This window comes from Haemorhous mexicanus, chromosome 3, assembly GCF_027477595.1.
Source record: "Haemorhous mexicanus isolate bHaeMex1 chromosome 3, bHaeMex1.pri, whole genome shotgun sequence".
Taxonomy (NCBI): domain Eukaryota; kingdom Metazoa; phylum Chordata; class Aves; order Passeriformes; family Fringillidae; genus Haemorhous; species Haemorhous mexicanus.
In genome coordinates, this window is record NC_082343.1 from 49,611,492 (window position 1) to 49,631,558 (window position 20,067).

General features: G+C 41.4%; 1 protein-coding gene across 2 annotated transcripts in view; it reads right to left on the bottom strand.

Moving 5' to 3' along the window:
• Positions 1 to 15,514, bottom strand: part of LOC132324997 (SAM and SH3 domain-containing protein 1-like) — a 529,996-nt gene extending 514,482 nt beyond the window's left edge. The window contains exon 1 of one of the 2 annotated variants that reach the window (XM_059841716.1): positions 15,011 to 15,514. In XM_059841716.1, the coding sequence (XP_059697699.1) occupies positions 15,011 to 15,466 (456 nt within the window). In that variant the 5' untranslated portion in view covers positions 15,467 to 15,514. The remainder of the gene's footprint in view (positions 1 to 15,010) is intronic. The other variant, XM_059841714.1, reaches the window with a different exon arrangement.
• Positions 15,515 to 20,067: the final 4,553 nt, after the last annotated feature.

Consider the following 20,067-nt stretch of genomic DNA (forward strand, 5'->3'; position numbering starts at 1 on the left):
GAATGTGTGGCTCAGCAATTAAGCACAAAAAAATCTCCACTGCTGCAGTTTGCCCTCTTCTCATTAAGATCAGCATTTGTGAATCAAAATATATTCAGACCATTAGGATGATAATGCAGACAACATTCAAAGACACTGCATGTGCTCCCACTGCATTAAACAGAAGATCTGCTGATTATACAAGTAGAAACTAAGATATACAGCACTACAGAGATGCAAACATGGGGATTTTTCTCATTTATCCCTTCCATTGCTAAGGCTTGAGGAAACACAAGAGTGACATTTTTTGTTCTTTTTTCTTGCTTGTGCATTTGAACTGTCCAGGGATTTTCCATGAACTTGATTTCTTTCGGTAGCACATCCCTTCCCATGGTTAAATCACTGTGCAATGTTTAATGATACTGTGGACACATCCTTTGCAGACTCTGCTTTTGCACACACATGTTCCTGCAGCACTTACAGGTGAATCCTGCCCAGGCACAAAGTGTTTAAAGTAGAGAACAAAGTTACCTCAGTTTCCTCTACCCACCAGAAAACCAGCAGGAGCTGAAACACAGAGGACACATGGGTGGCTCTGTCTGACAGACACTGTCATCCATGCAGGAGTTAACAGCTGTGCAGAGGCACTTACCTACAAGGCTGGGTTTGTTATCACAGCATGAGGGGAAATTGAGCAGCAGCCCATCTCCTTGCATGCAGCCTCAGCAAGAAAACATGCCACCCTTGCCCAAAACTGGTGGTGTAAGTGACCAAAAGCAGTGACTTTTTGGGTAAAGGAAGATAACAGAAGGTTGAAACAAAAATTTTAAACAAACAAGATTTTTATGCTGTACAGAGAATACTTATTAATCCTCCCACATAAAAATGTTTCTGTTTCATTAATCAAAAAGTGACAGGATGTTTAACAGTCAACCTAGACTTGTCTAGAATTGATTATGTCAACTCAACCTAACTTCTTGGTATACCAGACAACAAATTTCCACAAAAAAAGGAAATAAGTGGATGCCAAAAATCTTAACTTCATTATATTGTCTGCTGTTGTTTCACTAGACATTTGGATTAGTAAACTAGAGAAGCAGAGTATAAATCAAAATACCAAACGAGTACAAAATATAGGAAAAATGTATTTTTACAAATAGAAACTTCAAGAGAGATCACGACAAGTTTTGGGGTCTATCCTCATTACAGCAATAATCACTGGTTTTAGTACTGATTTGGGTAGAGAAACAGAGTTTTTTATATCAGTAGGCCACATTCAACTGGATAGAGCATTAGTGTACAGAACAACAGGTTTAGACTTCCAAATGGCTTACACTGGAGGGAGAGCCTGGTAAATACAGGAGTGTTATTCATCAGGGACAACAGCAAGAAAGCACAACTGACCACAAAGCATTGCATACACCAGTGATGTAAAATAAATGTCTGGCTCTGTTACCCAAGGTCTCAGGGCCTTGTAGATCCAAGGCATGAATCCACTGTATCGCAACATTAGAAAAGGACAACAGCCTCATGGAAGCAAAAAAAAACCAAGCTGTCAATTGCAAAGAGTTATGCCCAACACCAGCAAGGCTCCAGTGGTATTCAATGTCCAGAGCCCTTAAGCCCAACAAGGGAGGGGACCAACTTCAAAGAACAAGAATTGACCCAGCAAGTAAAACCTAAAAGGAGAATTACCCATCTTTATTAGTTAAAGCAGACACCTTTAGGTAGAACTCAGTAACATCCTTGGGCAGCTAAAGCTTGTCACCAGAAGAGAAGACAAAAACCTTTATTCTCCATGACCATGGCAGACATGGCAAGAAGTAACAAGTTAAACTGTTGCATGGAAGATCCAGGAAAAAAATATAACAGCAAAGTCAGCTTAGTGTTGTCAAACAATTAATAGCCAAGATTAAGATCACCAGTAATGTGACCTTTGAAAAGTTATACAACTGCTTGTCAGTCACCAGTTTCAAAATCAAGCTTATAACTGAGGAAAAAAAAACTAACCAGCATGCCACCTCTACTCAAAGGTATTGGACAAGTATTACAGACACAAAAACTTACAAGGATTGGTGCTACCAATTAGCTGAACAGCAGAAGGACATTTAACTTCTTATGTAGATCTGATGTCACATAAACAGAATTATTCTTACAACTCAGGCAACTTGATCAAATCCTAGATACATTGAAAGGGAACACATGGAAAAGGCCTGAACCATTTTCACTCCTTTTTCTGGTACTTAGAAATACACATTTCCATGCAACACTACCACTTATTTGTACAGGGGAAAAAAAGAAGCTTATATAAAACTGCAAGAAACATTCTTCAGCTGCAAGCTGTCTAAACAACATCCAGAGCTGTGATTTAAACATGAACCTCTGAAAAAAAATATGCTTTTCTTTTCCATTTTTCCTTGTATTTGAAAGACACTGACAATATTTGGATAGCCAGGGTTTAAATATTCTTTATACATAGTTTTGGGGATATAGAAAGAAAATATCCTTAGGGCGTTATTAGCACACCTTTTGTGCCTTTTTTTTTTTTTTCTCCAGGCTGATGGTCTACATGAGCACAAGAAACAGGCTCACAGGTCTAAAATATGTGTGTATTTATCAGAAAAGGGAGCAGAAACCAGATATTCTGAAGAAAAAGCAAGGGAGCATATGGGCAGACAGCCAAAACTCCCCTGAACACATGACTTTAAATTAAAAAAGAACAGGAAATTAGTAACAATGTCGGTAAAACTTCCACCTTTAGGATTGATCAGACACAAAAGCAAAGCAATCTACTGATCTCCAATTAAATCCCACCCCTCCACCAAAGTCAGAGTGATCTTGTCCTTGGGGCATACAGCTCCAGAACAGCAGGATACAAACCCACAGTGCAAAAACCCTTCTTTCCTCAGTCTGGCTTTCTTGCAGTTTCTTTACTATAGCTCATACCCCCTTTTCAAGTTTCGTTCCTCCCAGGCAGCTTAAGTCTAGTAAGGCACCAATAACTAAAATATGGAATTATTCTTCTTAAATAGGTTAAAAATCCTTTTGAAAGAGATATATCACATCAGTAGATAATTATAACACAATTATAGATTTATTCCACTTCTTGACTTCTCAGTATTTTTGATGTACCAAAAAATAAAATCTCATTTTTACTGATGACATCTTCTATTCCCTAACTTCTAGCTGAAAAATGGGAAACCATCAAGAATTTCACAGACTGTTTGACAGGCTACAACATAAGAGCCTCCAAACTGGAAAAAGAAAAGGGTGGGTGGCCATGGAGGGAGGGGAGGGTTGGGTGAGAGTGAGAAAGAAAGAGAATGAAGCAAACAAGCAGAATAAAAGAGACACAGATGGATTTAACAGCGTTTGGCTAACAATATTAAGAGCAGGGGGGAGGGGTACCCACAATCTCAGCAGCTCATTCCAAGGAGAAGGGACTTTACCAGCTTGTGAAAATAGCAGCTAATAAAAATATGTTTTAAAAACCATTTAAATCTAGGCAAGATTTCAACCAGAAACCATAATGGTTACATTTTTTATTTAGTACTTTGAAAGCACAGTTGTAGCTCCTTGGCAAAACCCTCAGTTCATTCCCAACAAAATCAATAGCAAAATTTCCACTAACTCACATGATGGGAGCAATGGCCGCAGCCTACAAACCTGACAGAATCTAGTGTAAGTATGCTTTTAATTTGAAAACCCTACTATAGAAAAGATAACTGATAACACTTAAACTGCAGAAATTTCCTCTTCTATCTAGGAACTATCTACCCAGCATCATACAATTACATATTCTGTAGGTCTCACCTTCAAGAAACTAATGAGCAGACCACAAGAAAGTACAGCAAGACAAAAATTCAATTCTGTAGTCTCTTCGGGTTCTAGTTTTAGGGGTTTTTGTAATGCTTTTAAATATTCATGCATGCCCCTAAACCCATGTAATATTAAAGCCATAAATATTTCTCTGTTAGCTTATTATAGCCCATGAGATAAACATAACCACTAGTAGATAATTACTAATCAGATACCTATCTGAAAGAATCTAAAGAAAATGAGGGGATTTTTTTGGTAAAAGGAACATGTAGTAAGACAAACACATACTAAAAAAAGGAAAAGAGATCAAAAAGAGAAGGAGAAAAAAAAAAAAGGCAGATAAAAAAAAAAACTACCAGAGAGCACATATGGTCTGTAGAGGCTGCATAAAGTAGCAAAGTGCCAGTGATAACATCCAAGTCATTCTGAAAGTCATTTTTGGGATGCCAACTGGAAAAATTTAGAGCAGAATTTAGGTACCATTATGGATTTGAAGGCACATCAAAGCTAGCACTTAGCTAGAAATAACACACACAAACTTTCAATTAGACATCTATGAAATGAAAAACTATCAACTACATGAAGCATATATTCATACTGCACAACCAGGAAAAGCAACAACAAAAAACGAAGATTTTAAAGTTAGAATGGGCTAAGTAAAAGTAACACATTGTTCTTATCTAGTTGTATGGCAAATTCAAATTAGAGAAAGACCCTTTTCCATTACAAACATGACAAAAGATACAAGGAGAAGAAAAGAAAAATAAGCTCTTGAAATTCCTTCACTACCTTCACCTTGAAGTTAATTCATATTCATTGTAAGTACAAAGCTGCTATTTATTATTGAGAAGATGATACTCATTTCCTTGTCCCTGTAGGAAGAAATATACTCAGCACAAAGGAATTTCTGCCTTATTTTCCAAAATGAGATCAATAATATTAACTATTACATCAATTTCAGCCACTGAGAGGTCTATAAAACAAGTTCTATAAAAACCTAGACAAAATCATGCTTCTTCCAAACCCATCACAGATACAGAGGAAGGATATAAAGCAACAGCTTATTTCCTGATAGACACCATAATAATTGACTTAATGAATCCAGTGGTTGCATAAGCAGTTCTTTTTAACACATGTAAGTAAAGAATATAAATTTTCTTTTAAGTGTGTTTCCAGCTCTACGATGAAACAACTCCTTAGGGAAATAACCTCAATCCTTCACAACCTCTCACAGAGGTGAATTAATACCTGCTACTGAAGACACATAGGAAAGCCACCCAATTTCATAAGTGATACAATGTTTTATAAAAAGCACAACACACAAACCAGTACATACTTGCTACACTATCAGCATAAGACAACCTCCACAAGAGATTCAGACCACCTCTTATTATGATAATCCCTGCTTTCAAAGACATGCATAAAACTTACCTATGACAAGAGTCATTACAAGCAAAAATTTCCTTGAAAAAATACTCTGACATAACTCAAAGTTATGCAGTTCTACTCTTATTTATAGAGGTAAATAAGCACTGAGGCCACCAGCCTGGGAGCACTTAGGAGCAAGCTTGGCTCAGCTGATTCCCATCATGGCCTGATAGTAAATAAGCTCCCTTCCTTTCACTTGATGGCACATGCATGCCTTTCTATCAAAGAGGATAAAAAAAAAAAAGTCCTGCGGAACTATTGCATCAGGATCCAAAACACTACTGAAAAGAGAATTTTTCAACACTGCTTCAAACTAGGAATTTTTAGACCACAAGCCTGAGAAATATTGAAGAATTTAGCCTAAACCTTTGCTAGGGATACAAATGTTACTTCTTGAAAAGATATAATATGAGTGACTGGGGGGTTTGTTTGATTTTGACATTACTGACAAATGTCAAAACCAAACACATTTTACACAAAATACACATTTTATCACTTCTAATCATTGGCTCTATGAAGTATGTCCCTACTGTGTGTAATTTTTAGAGCAGGACAGAAACCAGCTAGTGGTATTCTTGTCAAACTTCCTCTTGCTCCATCCCACTCCACAAAATATAGAGCATTATTTTTAACACTGTGCAAATACTAAGTGCATGTGAAAATGCTCTCTCTGAAACTCCCTCTTGGCAAAATCTTATTTAGAAGTTATCACAGGAAAGTCCAATAAGTTTTCTTCACATGAAAACTGCAGGTTAAATCAAATTTATTCTTGTTTTAGTCCCTTTTCCTTATTTAGTGTTCTCTCCTCTTTTAATATTAATACCTTAAAAGGAACAAATCTTCTTGGTTAGCAATTTCAATTTCCACTATTAGTTTCTTCAAGTTAGTGTTTTAAAATGAGATCCCCTTCTATGAGGGGAGAAAGAATACAGACTCAGATGCTGAAATAACCATTTGCCCTTATATTTAGGTTGAAGTTTTTATCTTGGGAACTAGCACATAAAGACCTATGGTAGTCTTGATGATTCTTTATTCTGTTACTTTTCATTCCCTAACTGCAGAAAAACCTCTGCTAAACTAATTACTGGATATTTAGGGGGAAACCTTAACTCCGAGGAAAACAAGATGTCAGAGATGCAATTGTATAAAAATTCTTAATGCAGTACAATGCAAGCAGTTATAAGTAGAAAAGGTTTAAATAAAATCTCAAGAAAAACATTTTGGCAAACAAAAAACAATGGGACAAGAATTCAGAGATGCTGCAATTAGAAGCACATATTATGATCATACTATTTGAACTAGAAAATTATGAAAAAAAGAAAAGCCTTTCAAAAACTTTGCATTGAACGCATTTTGTATTGAGGTTACAACTTATTTTTTTAAGAATACATTGAGTCCTGCTTCAAAAAGACCGAATCAGTCCCATACAGCAGTTCAAAAGCTATTATAGATTCTCCTTTTCCTAGATCAATCCCTTCTTTCTGCCACAAAACTGGGGCTGGAGGGACTTTGGAGGACTGCTGCTTATGGCAGTTTTAGGATTGAAATTTTTAACATCAAAGTTTAGAGCTTTCGTTTTATGAGAACAATCTGGGTTCAGCCACCTGTGTAAGTCAGTGGGAAGGCAGCTGGGGACAGTGACCACAATGGGCAGGGAAGGGATTGCCCTGCTCTCCTGAGTAGCAGAGAAAGTTTCTCTTCTCATTAGAACAAAAGGGAGGAGAGAGAAGGATCCAAATAGCAGCCTGAGACACTGGGCAGCAGGAGAGGGAGATGGAATGAAACTCACACAGAATGCAGATTAGGAGAAAAAAATGTTAGGAAGACTAAAGGCAAAAGATGTATATTCTTGGGTGGGAAAAAGATTGGTTTTAGGGAAGAAGATAGTGTATCTTGAGGCAGACTTTGGGGAGATAATTTAGGAGGAGTCAGGGAATGGGTAGCTCTGGGGAACACAGAAGGCTCTGGGAAGAGCTGGGAAATGTGGAGCCCAAAGGCAGAGGTACCACTTCCAGCAAACTTCTCTTTTCACAAACTAAGCGCACTGGTGCAAAAATGGCACACACTCCTAGTTTTGTCTGGAGGCTGTTTTGTTATTTCCTCTATGGAATATACTTACTAAGTTTTTGGTTTATACTGGCTTTTGGCCTTCTTCACAGCATGAACAGCCTAGTTATAGAACTCAGCCACTGAAGTTCTCAATGTCTTTTTCTCCTAATAAAAATATTTCCTTCTGTGCATGTGAAAGCATGGCCAAGTGGCCACTTAAACTAATTCTGGGAAAAAAAAACAGTACAAGCTTTCCTTAGCCCCTGACTAAAAGGCAAGGGTTTTTTTCCCAGACTTTTAGCTCTTTTCTTAACCAGGCCCAGTTTACTATGCATTTTTTGAGGCACAGACATCAAACCAGACTTAATTTCCCCAAAAGACTGACATCATATACAGTGATAACACCACATGCCTGCATCAGGGTGTGTTTCCTCAAAACCAATGCAGTTATTCCAGAAAAAAACCCAAATGTGTAGAGGGCATACATTTGTACCTGCCTATAAGGTTTATTTGCCATATATTATTGCTACTTCTCCCTGATTTTAATTTACTGAGAGGACAGCTGTAAAAAACTATGTTAGCTCCAACTAATACACATTAGTGGAGATTTCAGAGAATATTTACCAAACATTTATTCTAGCACAGATCTGTAAGATCTATGTTCAAAAGTTTGCCTCACTACTGTTTGAGCTGTTAATGGTGATACTTAAAGACCTGAAAAGTTCTGATTTATTTTTTTCATGCTACTGTTATATTTACCATTCTAAACTCATGTTATCCTGTTCTTGTCCACCACCACAATTACAGCCTGTAGGGGTATGCTTGTTAGCTGATTTAAATTTGAACACCTCACTCAAAAAGCAGCATCAAATGAAATCCCTGGCAAAACCCCCACTGACTTCACTGGGAATGAGACCAACTGGAAGAACAGGGCTCCCATGAGAGGCATGAATCACCATCATTCCCATCCTGCTGAGTTTGTGAGAATGAAGTTGAGATACTGAGGCCCTTCTACTTGTGTTTCACATGACACGCCACTTCTTTTTGTTTTGCAAAATCATAAGAAAAGTTTTTTTACTATCTGCAAGTAACAAACTGAAGAGGCTGGATGAGTCACTGGAGACAGCTTTGGGCTGGCTTGGCTCACAGACTGCCAGTGTCATGGAAGGTTCACCCAAATCTCCCCTTCCTGCTGCACAGCCATTCCCAAAATAACGTGGCAGTGCTAAACATAGCCATGCTGTGCTCTTTTAATAAAAGACAATTCCTGCAGGGTGCACAAGCCACCACATTTGTCAAGATAAGCACATCAATATGAGATGTCATATTAGCCTAGACAAAGAGATTGAACAGATAGCTTTGTCAAACACCAAGCAGAGGGGCTCATTCAAACTGACAAAGCAAGAAATTCAAACATTGAACCTACATTCTATAGTATTAACACATTCCATCCTCTTCTGCTGTAGAAGAGTCTCAAACCAGTGAGTCCCTGTAAATGATATAATAAATTTATTCCTAATCTACAATAATAGTATTCCTGTCAAATCAAACCTCTCTGCTGCACTTATCACAAACTCTGTAATGGCTGTTAGTATGTTTCAGGTTATGTTTGGATCTATACACCACAGTGGAAAGGGACCCACCAGAATGACATATGCAAAAAGGGTATAACTAATGTGGAGAATGGCTGCTTGCCATGCAGCCAGGCCACCAGTTATTCCTTGACCACTTTCCTGTTACTTACACGTAAGGAAGTTTACTCCTAATCCTAAGGAAATAGACAAAGACACTGCAGCAGTGGGTTCCAGTGCCTCATCTGTCTAAAATCTGTCATGACTTTAAACAATTCAATTATTAAATTTCATGTCAGAAATCAGGGACACAGCTGCCCATGTTATGGAATATGTGAGATATTCATATTGGTCATACGCAAAACTAGAAACATGGCTCACAAGATTACTTCTTTACTGAGAAATTATCTTGGGTTTTTTGTATTCCACATGTGTAGTTGTGTGTATGGGCTACATATGGGATAGGCAGAAGCTATGGGGGTAAGGTTATCAACATAAATATTTTCCTTAAAATGCATTTACATTTCAGAAAGACTTATGATCACCAAACTTATTTAAAACAAGACAGGTTATCGGTGTGTGGAAGTGAAACTGGTAGACAGACTTTTATCACACCAGATGTGGTGTCCCTCTTGAGGTGCAGTATTTACACAAAACCCCAAAGCAGGTGGCAAAGTTTAGTTCAGTTTTGCACTACAGAGCTCTGACTGAATCAAGTCCTTTAGGGGAAGGAAAAAGCCCTCAAGGAACTACCACAGGCTAGGCATTTCTCTTTTGCCAGGAACCTTTAAGTTTGGCTTTTCCTTCAAAGTAAGAGCCTAGTGGAGGATGTAGGAAGGATTCCCCTTGCAGGGCAGCTGCTCAGTCCCACACAGCTCCTCTGCCAGCCCACACCTCTATCAGAGCTCAGAAATTATTCTTAACACAATCGTGGAAAGGGGGAAAGACAGCTGTAGAGTTGATACTATCCTCTCTCAGGATGCCACCTGTAATGTACCCCAATGAGATCTTCCTTCGCTCTTAACTGAAAAATAATGAAACCCATGAAGATTTGCATTCAACATTTCCAGAGGAGATTGAATACACCTTAAAATATTCAGGAACAATTCAAATGCATATACAATATAGTATTGTATTGTTCACATTCTGCAACATTTTTGCTTTAATGGGCTGATTGGAAGATCTTTTCCAGTTTGTTTTTTGTGAGTTTAATAAACCGGGACTTTGAAACAGCTGCCAAATATATGAGGTGCTACATTTTCTTTAAAAGAAAAGAGTTGTGAAGTCAAAGGCAAATTCTGTGATATCTTATATAAAATACCTTTTCACTTCCTGAACATTGCCTGTAGCTTTACTAATTTATTGCCATGAAAATATTGTTACTACTTAATGCACTAGTACTTCTGTCAATAGGCAGCTTTCCCCAAGGCATATTTGAGAACGCTCTGCTAATCAGAGTTGATGCAGTTATTCTAAAGCAGCCAGATCTTTAGAAAAAGATTCATGTTTAATTCCAGTACAGGTGAGTGTTGTCATTTCTTCAAAGCACAATATTTTTAATTTGCTGAATTAACTTCTGTAGATATCTAAAGTACTCATTACATTATCCAGCCCCAGATTGAGCCAGTGTATTTCAAAGCATAATTGCTGGCTTCTTTACCTCTTAAAACTTAACTTTTGTGAAATATTCCTCATTTTGTCAGGGCAAGGATTAAACAAAGACTTAATCAGAACCACAAATCTGTGCTATATTATCAGGACATAACTTAAAAATGTGTTTGGGTGTTTAAGCAGATACTCACTTGGATCTGACATTTTACTTTTCTACATCTGCTTGAACTCTTGAGATTATGATCTCATGTATCTGAATTTTTAGTTTGTTTAGTTTAGTTTGTTTTCCAAGCATGCTGATAATCATGAAGAGCTCAGTGAGTGACAATGAGGTCACGTACATGTACATGTGTCACACTACAGTTTTATTCTCTCTAATAAATATTGAAATCTCCATGACTATAACTTTACTGAGGCTAAGCAAATAATCTAAATTGGTATGAGAGATTTAATGCATGTATGTTTTTAATGTACTTGCAATTCTATGCAGCTGAAAAACTGAATAAAGTTCTTCAAGAAAAAGGTCAGGCTATTTATTTCAATTAGAAATAATAATGAAATTACAGTAAACTATTAAATGTCACTTAATCTACGTTCAAGATAAATGGAGTACTAAATTTCTCTTGGCATGTTCCACAACAAGGTACCCTACTTGTCTTTTTATTGACAGAATTGAATGCTCCTCTGCTCTCTTCCACAGTGACATTTAGTGACTTTACTCCTTCTCAAACCCAGCATGGACATTATCCATTTTGGAATATGCCTACCAAAGAAAAAAGTGGTTTTGTGTGAAGTTGATGGCTATACTTCACAGATCCCCTTAGTTCAGATCAGTGCTGTATTTTCCCACATTCATCTTCACTATAATGCAGGAGGTCTGCTCATTTTGGTTTCCTTCTGCCATCAATTCATTTCCCAAAACTTCTAGGGGCAAAAGACCATCAAAAGTCTTTTTACATTGCGCATAATTCACTTCCTAATTAATGACAGAATTATAACCATCAAAGATAATTTTTTTGAGCAGCTAGATGTTTCAAGATGACAAAAAGTTTCACTTGGTCATGGGCTCTTTTTTGAAGGGCATTAAATCCCATCACCTCCACAAGAAGTTTCTTAGACATAGGAGACTCCTAGGCTACCAGCCAGCAATAGCAAGCTCGGTGAAAAAACTAAAACATAAAGCTTTGAGTACTATGGAGCATTACCAACATGGAACAAAATCTGACTCCTCTGGAGTTTTCCTCAGTTATAGTTATGTTCCTTGGTTTACCTAAAATACACATAGGATACAATATAAGGAGGTGAGGCCTCATTCAAATTCTCCATGGAAATAATCAAGATGGCTTATGATAATTCTCTGTGTCTGAAGTCACCCACACACATGGCTTCAATTCCAAGACTGCACGTCTTTCAAGAGATTTATATTAAGCTCTGCAAAGTAGCTGTTAGCCATTTTTGCTGACTGAAATCAAACTAAGTTAAACTAAAATTTTACCATAGCAATAGATTTCTATTCTGCCCACTCTGTTGTTCCCCCTTTCATCTGAAACTACAGAAAAAAGGAAAGACAGCAAAAGGATGCTTTTAACATCTCCACAGCCACATACAATATTAATATTTGATCTTTTGACATGTTTACAACTCAGCCAGTGAGCAAAAGACTCTGAAGAAGCCAGAGGAGAAACACTTCCAGTTCTCAGGGATGTTTTCTCTTGCTTGAGAACTTCTTTACTGAATCCAAGAAGCAGTCCTCAGGAAACAAGTGAAATGCATATATACATGTACATGTACACACATATACATACCAGCAGGCTCCTCCTTAGACACTAAGTTCTATGCACAGATATTAAGAAGAAAAGATGGCATTCTCCATGTAAGCCATGGAAGTGGAAGACTAGTATGCAGCTCAGCACAACCAGAAATGCAAATAGCTATTGAATAGGTCAGTGGTCTAGTGCCTCAATCCAGAATGCCCACATGACAAAGATGAGTGGTAAATGTATACAAAAAAAAAACATGACATAGATTTCAAGTTGATTCTTCAGTCCCGTGTGCTGCAGAAAATATATTCAATTTCTTTTGACATGTAGAAGCCTCTATATTCTACATATGCTGTATGTTCTATATAAAACTCCAATGCTTAAACTATACCCACAATTTTCTTAAGTTTGGCTTTGTTGGCTTCTTTATGTTTTGTTTTGTTTTTTTTTTTTTTAAGAGACACTGGTATAATATGGCTCTTTCCCAAATGCAAAAATACAGTATTTCATCTTTCTTGCTCTAAACAACATCCAATGAATAATGTACAGTGACGTGATCTTCTGCTATTTACTTTAAGCCATTTTGGAGATAGATTGCTACAGTGGGTGGCATTCAGAATAATGCATGTTGAGCAACACACACTCAAATCTTGCCAGCTTTATGCTTTCCTACAACATGCTACAATGTGAAGTGATTCACACAGAGAAAAGTTTTTTCTGTTACTGTAAAAAATGATGTTATGTGCATTTATTATCCAAAATAAATACATTGACACCACAGTCTGAAAAAAAAACTAGGAAACTAAACTTCATTTCTCTTTGTATTTCAAAATATTACATTTAGATTTTAAAAAATTAAAGCTGAGTGATGCTTTCTGTGTAAGTCAAGCTTGTCCTGACAGTTAATCCACATTATAATCAGACTCATCAAATTAAAATAAAGTGAGCTAAAGAAGAAATCAATGCCAAGGATTTGAATTGCCTTGATGTCATATGCTGGCATCCTATAAATTTTACAATTCCTGTGGAAAAGTATCATAGAATCATTTAAGTTGGAAAAGACCTTTAAGACCACTGAGTCCATCTGCTACCCTGCACTGCCAAGTCCACCACCAAACCTTGTCCCAAAGAGCCACTTCTACACAACTTTAAAACACAGAGAGAAGGTAGATGATCCACTTGGAAAGACTGAATTGGTAACTAAGAACACACACAAAGTCAAATGGAAGACGTGAAACACAGCTGTGGAGGTGGTAATGTGGTGCAGCTACACTGACAAGCCATAACTTCCATGGAATTTCTTTTATATCAAACATGTATTAGTAATTTCAATCTAATGACGTGTTACTCCAAACCATGAGGGCAGGAAAAAATCTCCGCAAAATGACACAGTAACTTTTGGAAGATGCTGTCCTTGGACTATATATTCATGAGTGTTAAATTTGACATAAGGTCTCTTATCATGTCCTCAGCCAGAAGCTCAGGAAAAGGGAACAAATAAATATCCCAAACCAGACAACTGTGCTGTACTTGAGAAGTGACTATGGGCCTCTGTCACCTAAATGTTAAAAAACTGGAATACTGAAATTTGCAGTTTTATTATCTGCACCTTCCCAATGTTACCCAAGTTGAATTTTGCCCATTATCTTCACAGCCATGTCCATGACAGCAGATAACACATTCTCAATTTTAATTCCTCAGATTTCAGTAAATCCAGACTTGCAGCCCTCCCCGCCACCTTGCCTCCATACATTCATAAGCATTTCAGAGAGAAAAAGTAACCACAAGCTGAAGGTCAGGATCAACTTCTCAGTCTTTCTGAAAAATGAGACTTCAAATCATTGAAGAAAATATAGGCAACTTGGGTCATCAAACTACTCTGAAGCATTTCACCCTGAACTCATAAACCCCCATGCATTATAATACCTTAGTTTCTTTCACAAAAAATTTTCTTCTCCATGGTATTATTCATTTTATTCTATTGTTTTACATATTCTGCATATTACATTTCCAGCAGGAAACCTACCAAAAATTTCAGACAAACAATTTCAAACTTCCAAATCTGATGAATCTTGCATTATAACGTTTTCAAAAGATAAGAATTAGGTAAACATTGAGGTTTCATCAGCCTGAAATGGACTCTACTGAGATGTACCCTTTTCTGGTCTTTCAGCAGACTGTGCGTCCTGGAGACTGACCTGAGCTGGAGCCTGATTAATAGTTTTGACATTCACCAGTCAATACCATGTTAATCCAGGCAACAGTTGGACTCAGCTGCTGGAGTTCTTCCTCCAGCCAGATGACCACTTATTTCAGGAGCCATTTCACCAACAAAAACTGACTAAATCAGGATCACTAACAAAAGACGAGAGAAGCCATCCCTCTTGAACACAAAGGAAAGTTTCACTGAAAAGACAAAGAAACACCCAAACCATTAAGACCATCCTGTCAATTTCCACTTTCCCACCTCAAACTAAACCAGACTAAAAGAAACGGTTAATGGAAAAAAAGGGAGGCAAAACCAAAACACAGCACCATGCCATACCACCAGTGCCAAAACGTGCTGGTGGATTTGACATTTATTGGCCCCACTACTCTTCACACCTTGGTGGTGCTCAATCCCTACCAAATTCCCGTCCAAAACGCCACTGGCACAACTGGAGAAACTTAGCACGGGTACATGGCAGAGGCGGGACCAGGCCCTGCTGGACCCCCCATCTCCATCCCAGCCGCCCCGCTACTCCCGACAGCCACGGCTCCTCCGGGGGTGGCGGCCAGCGGGGACCCTCTTACCTTGTTGGAGTAGGGCGGCTTACTCAGGTTGATGCCGTCGCGGATGAGCTTGTCCCGGATCATGATCTTCAGCTTCAGCCTGGGGTACGCAACCAGCCCCCCGCCACCGGCCGCCCCCCGCCGCCCGCCGGGCCGGGCCCTGGGGGCCGCCCCCCGCCGCGGCTCCTCCGGCCCCCCCGCCCGGCGGGGGCAGCGCCCGGCGGGGGCGGGGGACGGCGGCGGTGGCTCCAGGGTGAAGTAGAGCCCCGCCGCCCTCTCGTCCGCCTCCTTCAGCCGCCGCACGGCTTCGTGGATTCGGCGCCGGTGGTGGGGCACGGCCACGCCGATGGCATCCAGGTCCGGGTCGCCGATCTGCTTGCAGACCTCCAGGTCGTCGTAGCCATTATCGACGAAGGACTCCGCGTACTGGGGGAGCTGCAGGGTCTTCAGCCACTCGTAGACTATGTTGGTGCACATGCTGGCTCCAAAATAATAACGATTGCAACTTTCAGCACTGAAGCCAGCCTCCCCTTTTACACTTTTCGCCAAAGGACAGAAAGCCACAAAAACTGCGATGCAAGTAAGAGGTCTCAAAATCAAGGTCAAGAAAACATCCACCAGGAAAAGGAAAAAAAAAATCCTTAAAGCAGATCAGTAGGGCACCGCAAGCACTGCTGACCGAACCCCTCCTGCTTATTCCTCCTCTTGTACTGAGTACAGCCGCTTTCTGCCACAGGAGAAGAGAGGCTCGGACTGGAGAGAAGCAAAATATAAGGGTGCATCCCCTAAAATCCCAGGTCGCTGCCGCACAATATCCACCCACTTTCTCTGGAAGTAATTCGCAGTCGCTGTCTTTTTTTTTTTTTTTTTTCTTTCTTCCTTTCAGTGTTAGTTTCTGTTTCTGCTTCTGTCTCACCTTCCTGCGCTCTGTCGTATGATCATTCTGTTTACTATAAGCAGCTGCTCTGTTACACGATGGTGTCAGGGGAGAGCCGAGCGCAGGATCCCGCACCCTCGCCCAGCGTGCGCAGGGGTGCCGGTGTGCAGTGCGCTCCTCTCCCGTGCCTCTCCCAGCAGCGGGCGCACACGGCGGCTTTTGCTTTCCTTTTAAACGACTCTTTTCGGATTAGGAGCAAAACAGAGGGGGAAAAAAAAAAATCCCACTCACTTTTCCGAGTTACTTTCCCAGTTTCCCTTCGTCCCCGTAATGCTGGTTAAATGCGCTTCGCTGGCAGCGAGACCAGAAACTGCTTTCCAGCCCCACTTTCTCCGCGTGATGCCGGCGGTGCCCTCCTGCCCCAGCGGGGCACGCAGCCCTAAGCCCGGCCCGCACAACTTTCCCCGCCTTCCCCTATCTCTGCTGGCGCTCCCGCCGCTGTCCGCAGCCGCCCTGGGGAGGAGGCGGCGGCGGCGGAGCCGTGCGGGCGGCTGGCGCTTCGTGCATCCTCCAGCGGCGGCGGATGAGCCGATCTGCGGCAGGTCACCGGCGCTGCACCCGCCTTCCCCGGATGCCGCCGGAGCTCTCCCTTCCCGGCCACCGGTACCCGGAGCCGTGCTCCCCGCCCGGGTCCTCCCTCTCCTCTATCCCGGAGGCGCCTGATGCACCGCCCGCAGATCTCCTCCGGCTCCTCCCGGTGCGGCTTCTCCCCGCTCCTCCTCCGCGCCCGCCACCCCGCTGCCAGCCCCCTGCCCCGGCTCTCCCCCAGGCCTTTCCAACTTTCCCTGCCGGCAGTCCGCGGTCTCTGCCGCCGGCCGCTCGTCTGCCCAGCCCGACCCGCCGGGGGCGCGGGGAGGCGGCGTGCAGCCGGCCCGGTGGGCAAGGCAGCCTGGCAGGGCAGCGGCTCGGGGCTGTCACCCCTCCGTGAGCTCTCCGCCGGGCTTGCCCGTCCCCGTTTTCCCCACGGCAAGGGAACGCCAAGGGGGGTACGGCCCGGGGAGCTGCCCCCCAGCGCCCTTGGGACAGCCGGATAGCGAGCCCTTCGCGGTGGAAGGGGGACCCTTCGTGGATCGGAGGGGCGCAGAGCGGCGCTGTCCCGGCAAGCGGCGCTGCCCAGGAAGCGGCGCGGGCAGGCGGGAGGCGCCGGCCCCGCTCCCCCCGCGCCGCCGGGGCCGCCCGGGGCCGCTGAGGCGCCGCGCGCTGCCCGCCAACACCGGGCTCTCAGCGCCCCCGCGGGGCCGCCGCGGGAAGTGCCGCCGGCACGGCCCGGCCCGGCCCGGCGCCGCCGCCCGCGGCTCCCTTCGCCAGTCCCCAGGGGCTGCGGCGAGGACCCCCTGCCACTTTCATTTTAAACTGCTTGAAACTTGTTTTCCTGCCGAGATCCCTCCTCATGGCGGCTGGGGGGAAATGGGGATAGGCGGTGGGGCACCCACCAGCCTCCCGCAGCACAGGGATGCCGGAGGAGGGGCACCCCTCCTCCAATTTTGTAATTTGGCGGGGGCGTTATTCGTAACGGGTTTCCCGGAGGACTTTTTTGAGCAGAGTTAGGCGCACATTTGTCCCCGGGCTTCATGTAGCTCGCCGCATGATTGCGCAGCAGAGCGGCATTCTCACAGAAAGCATTGCGCTGCAAGGTGTTTTGGAAAGGTTAGCTACTTACCAGCAGTTAAATGCAGCCTCTGGGTATGAAGCCTGGGGTTCACAGGTTTGTCTGCTAAAGAGAGAGGAAAGGAGGAAGAGCATTTTACTCCTTTTAAAATCTCTGTCCATCCTTTTTTTTTTTTTTTCCCCTGAATTTTATTTTCCTTTCAGACCACATAATATGTCAAAATATCTTCTCAGTGTACAGACAGATTGATGCAGCAATTATCTTCTCTTCACAGATCTGGTGAAAGACTGACAGCACTGGCAAAACTAGCAAGGAGGTTCTGTGATCTGGAGCTGGAACTGATGGTATGAGAGGCAGGAAATCTGACTGATGCAGGCCCTATTCATCGGTCCTATTGACAATACATACTGAATTATATCATTTTTATGTGTGCATTTTGGAAGGGTCTTGAAAGGCTTTTAAGATATTGTAAATGTTATGATTCAAATGTGCTTGGTGAAAGGGTAAGACCCTTCTGATGGGGCTGCAGGAGGAGAAGTGGTGCGCTCCCATGGGACTGTGGAGGCTGGCAAGGTTGCAACATTGTCAGCCTCTCTGGTGGTTTGGCACTGATTTTGGTTTCACAAAATTAAGTCATCTGTCAGCAAATATATTAAAGTTTTATGGGACTTTAAAATAAAAAATAAACAACAATAGAAAGAAAGAAAGACAATCAGAAGTCCAAGAAACAAAAGACTGGTCTACCTCACCTCAGCCCCACAGAGAAATCTGGGGCAAGTCTTTGTGAAGACTTACATCAGATTTGGGTGGGTAGTTAGAAAGAATGTTCCTCAGCATTGATACTAGTGCCAGCACTGTTCATCATTGTGACTGATGCTCCCAGTGCCAAGGTGGAATACATACTCAGGGAGTTCCCAGACAACACCAAATAGGGGGGATGGTAGTCAATATGTTGGGAAGGTAATTCAAGAGTAAAGAAGGAAGAAAGTCAAAAAGTGGCAGAGCAGAAAATGGAGGCATGTTTTAATTGGCAATAGCAAACTCAGTTCGAAGAAGCCCTTTATGTGTTTTTTATCAACTGCAGCATTGTTATTCAGGGACACTTAGGGTTGTTTATTTTTTCTATGTTCAAGATTTATTTGATTTTTGACACATTAAGGAAGAAGCATGGGTATTTGCTCTGGATACCTGACTACTGTTCAGTGTTTTGAGTCATGTACTCACATATTTGATGGTCAAAAAAAAAAAGCTAGACCAGAGCACAAACACTTAGAACTGAGTACTCACATAGTGGATGAATGAATACAATTCCAACAAGATATTTGTGAAGGTGTACAGGTAGAACAGGAAACAGATTCACACAAAGAATGAGTACCCCAAGCCTATATTGCAAATAATGCACAATGAACGAGTTGAAGCTAGTATTTCTGTGGGGTTTTTTAAAAGAAGAGAGCCAGACTCTAAAATATTTCTCTAGGGTTTCCACTAGGGCGCAAAGTGAATGATTTACTGGAACTCCTCATACATAATGGCAAATGTTTGCAGAACGTGGCTATTAGTTCAGGTAAATAGAGCTTTTTATGCTTGTGTGTAAAATGTTGTGATTATTTGTCTGTACGTGGTATACATTGGCAAAGAGTCCAGAAGGAAATAACAATGTCTGTGAGAGCTTTGAATGTATCCAATGTCTTTCCCCAACTGCTAATCCTAAAAAACATAGCAAGATCACTCAGCATCTAAAGGGAGATTTGGCCATGTAAACTTTACAGAGAAATAAACTTAGAACTTCAAAAACTGGTATATATCATGTCGATTCCCACAGCTGTACTAACTCTAATGGAAAGTACTATCTGTTAAGCATTCTGGAGGTTGACTTTTCCTCATTAAAAAATCAGATGGCCATTATTTAAAGTACTCTTTCATAGAAGATTAGGAAAATTTAGTTTGGAGAGGACCCCTGGGAGTCACCCAGTCCCAAACCCTACTCAGAGCAGACCTAGTTGCAAACTCTGATCAGGTTGCAGATGGGTTTGCCCCATTGACTTCTGAAAATCTACAGGAGTGGGGGTTCACGAGTCTTTCTGGGTGGTCTCTTCCAGCACTGACCTACTCTCACCATGAAGAATTTTTTCCTCCTGTCTGGTCAAAGCAATTGTAATCTTTGTCTCGTGTTCTTTTGCTGAGCACTTCTAAGAATGGTTTGGCTCTGTCTTCTCCATGGCTTTCCCCACAGGCAATGAAAGACTGCAGTGTGATCCCCTTGCCTTTTCATCTGTACAATAAACAAACCAAGTTCTCCTAGCCTCTTCTCATATTTTGTCAGCAGACAAAAACTTGAAAGCGTGTTTGTGAGGTATGTAAGTAAAAGTTCTATCACGGAAAAGACAAACAAAAAAAGAAGACTAATAAGAACATTGCCATCAGGAATTTATATGAAATTTAAATGTAAAAATAGAACTGTTTACAAAACAGATTTATCAATTAGAATTTTATATAAACAGAGCAAGGTTTTAATTATAAAGGAAACTTTAA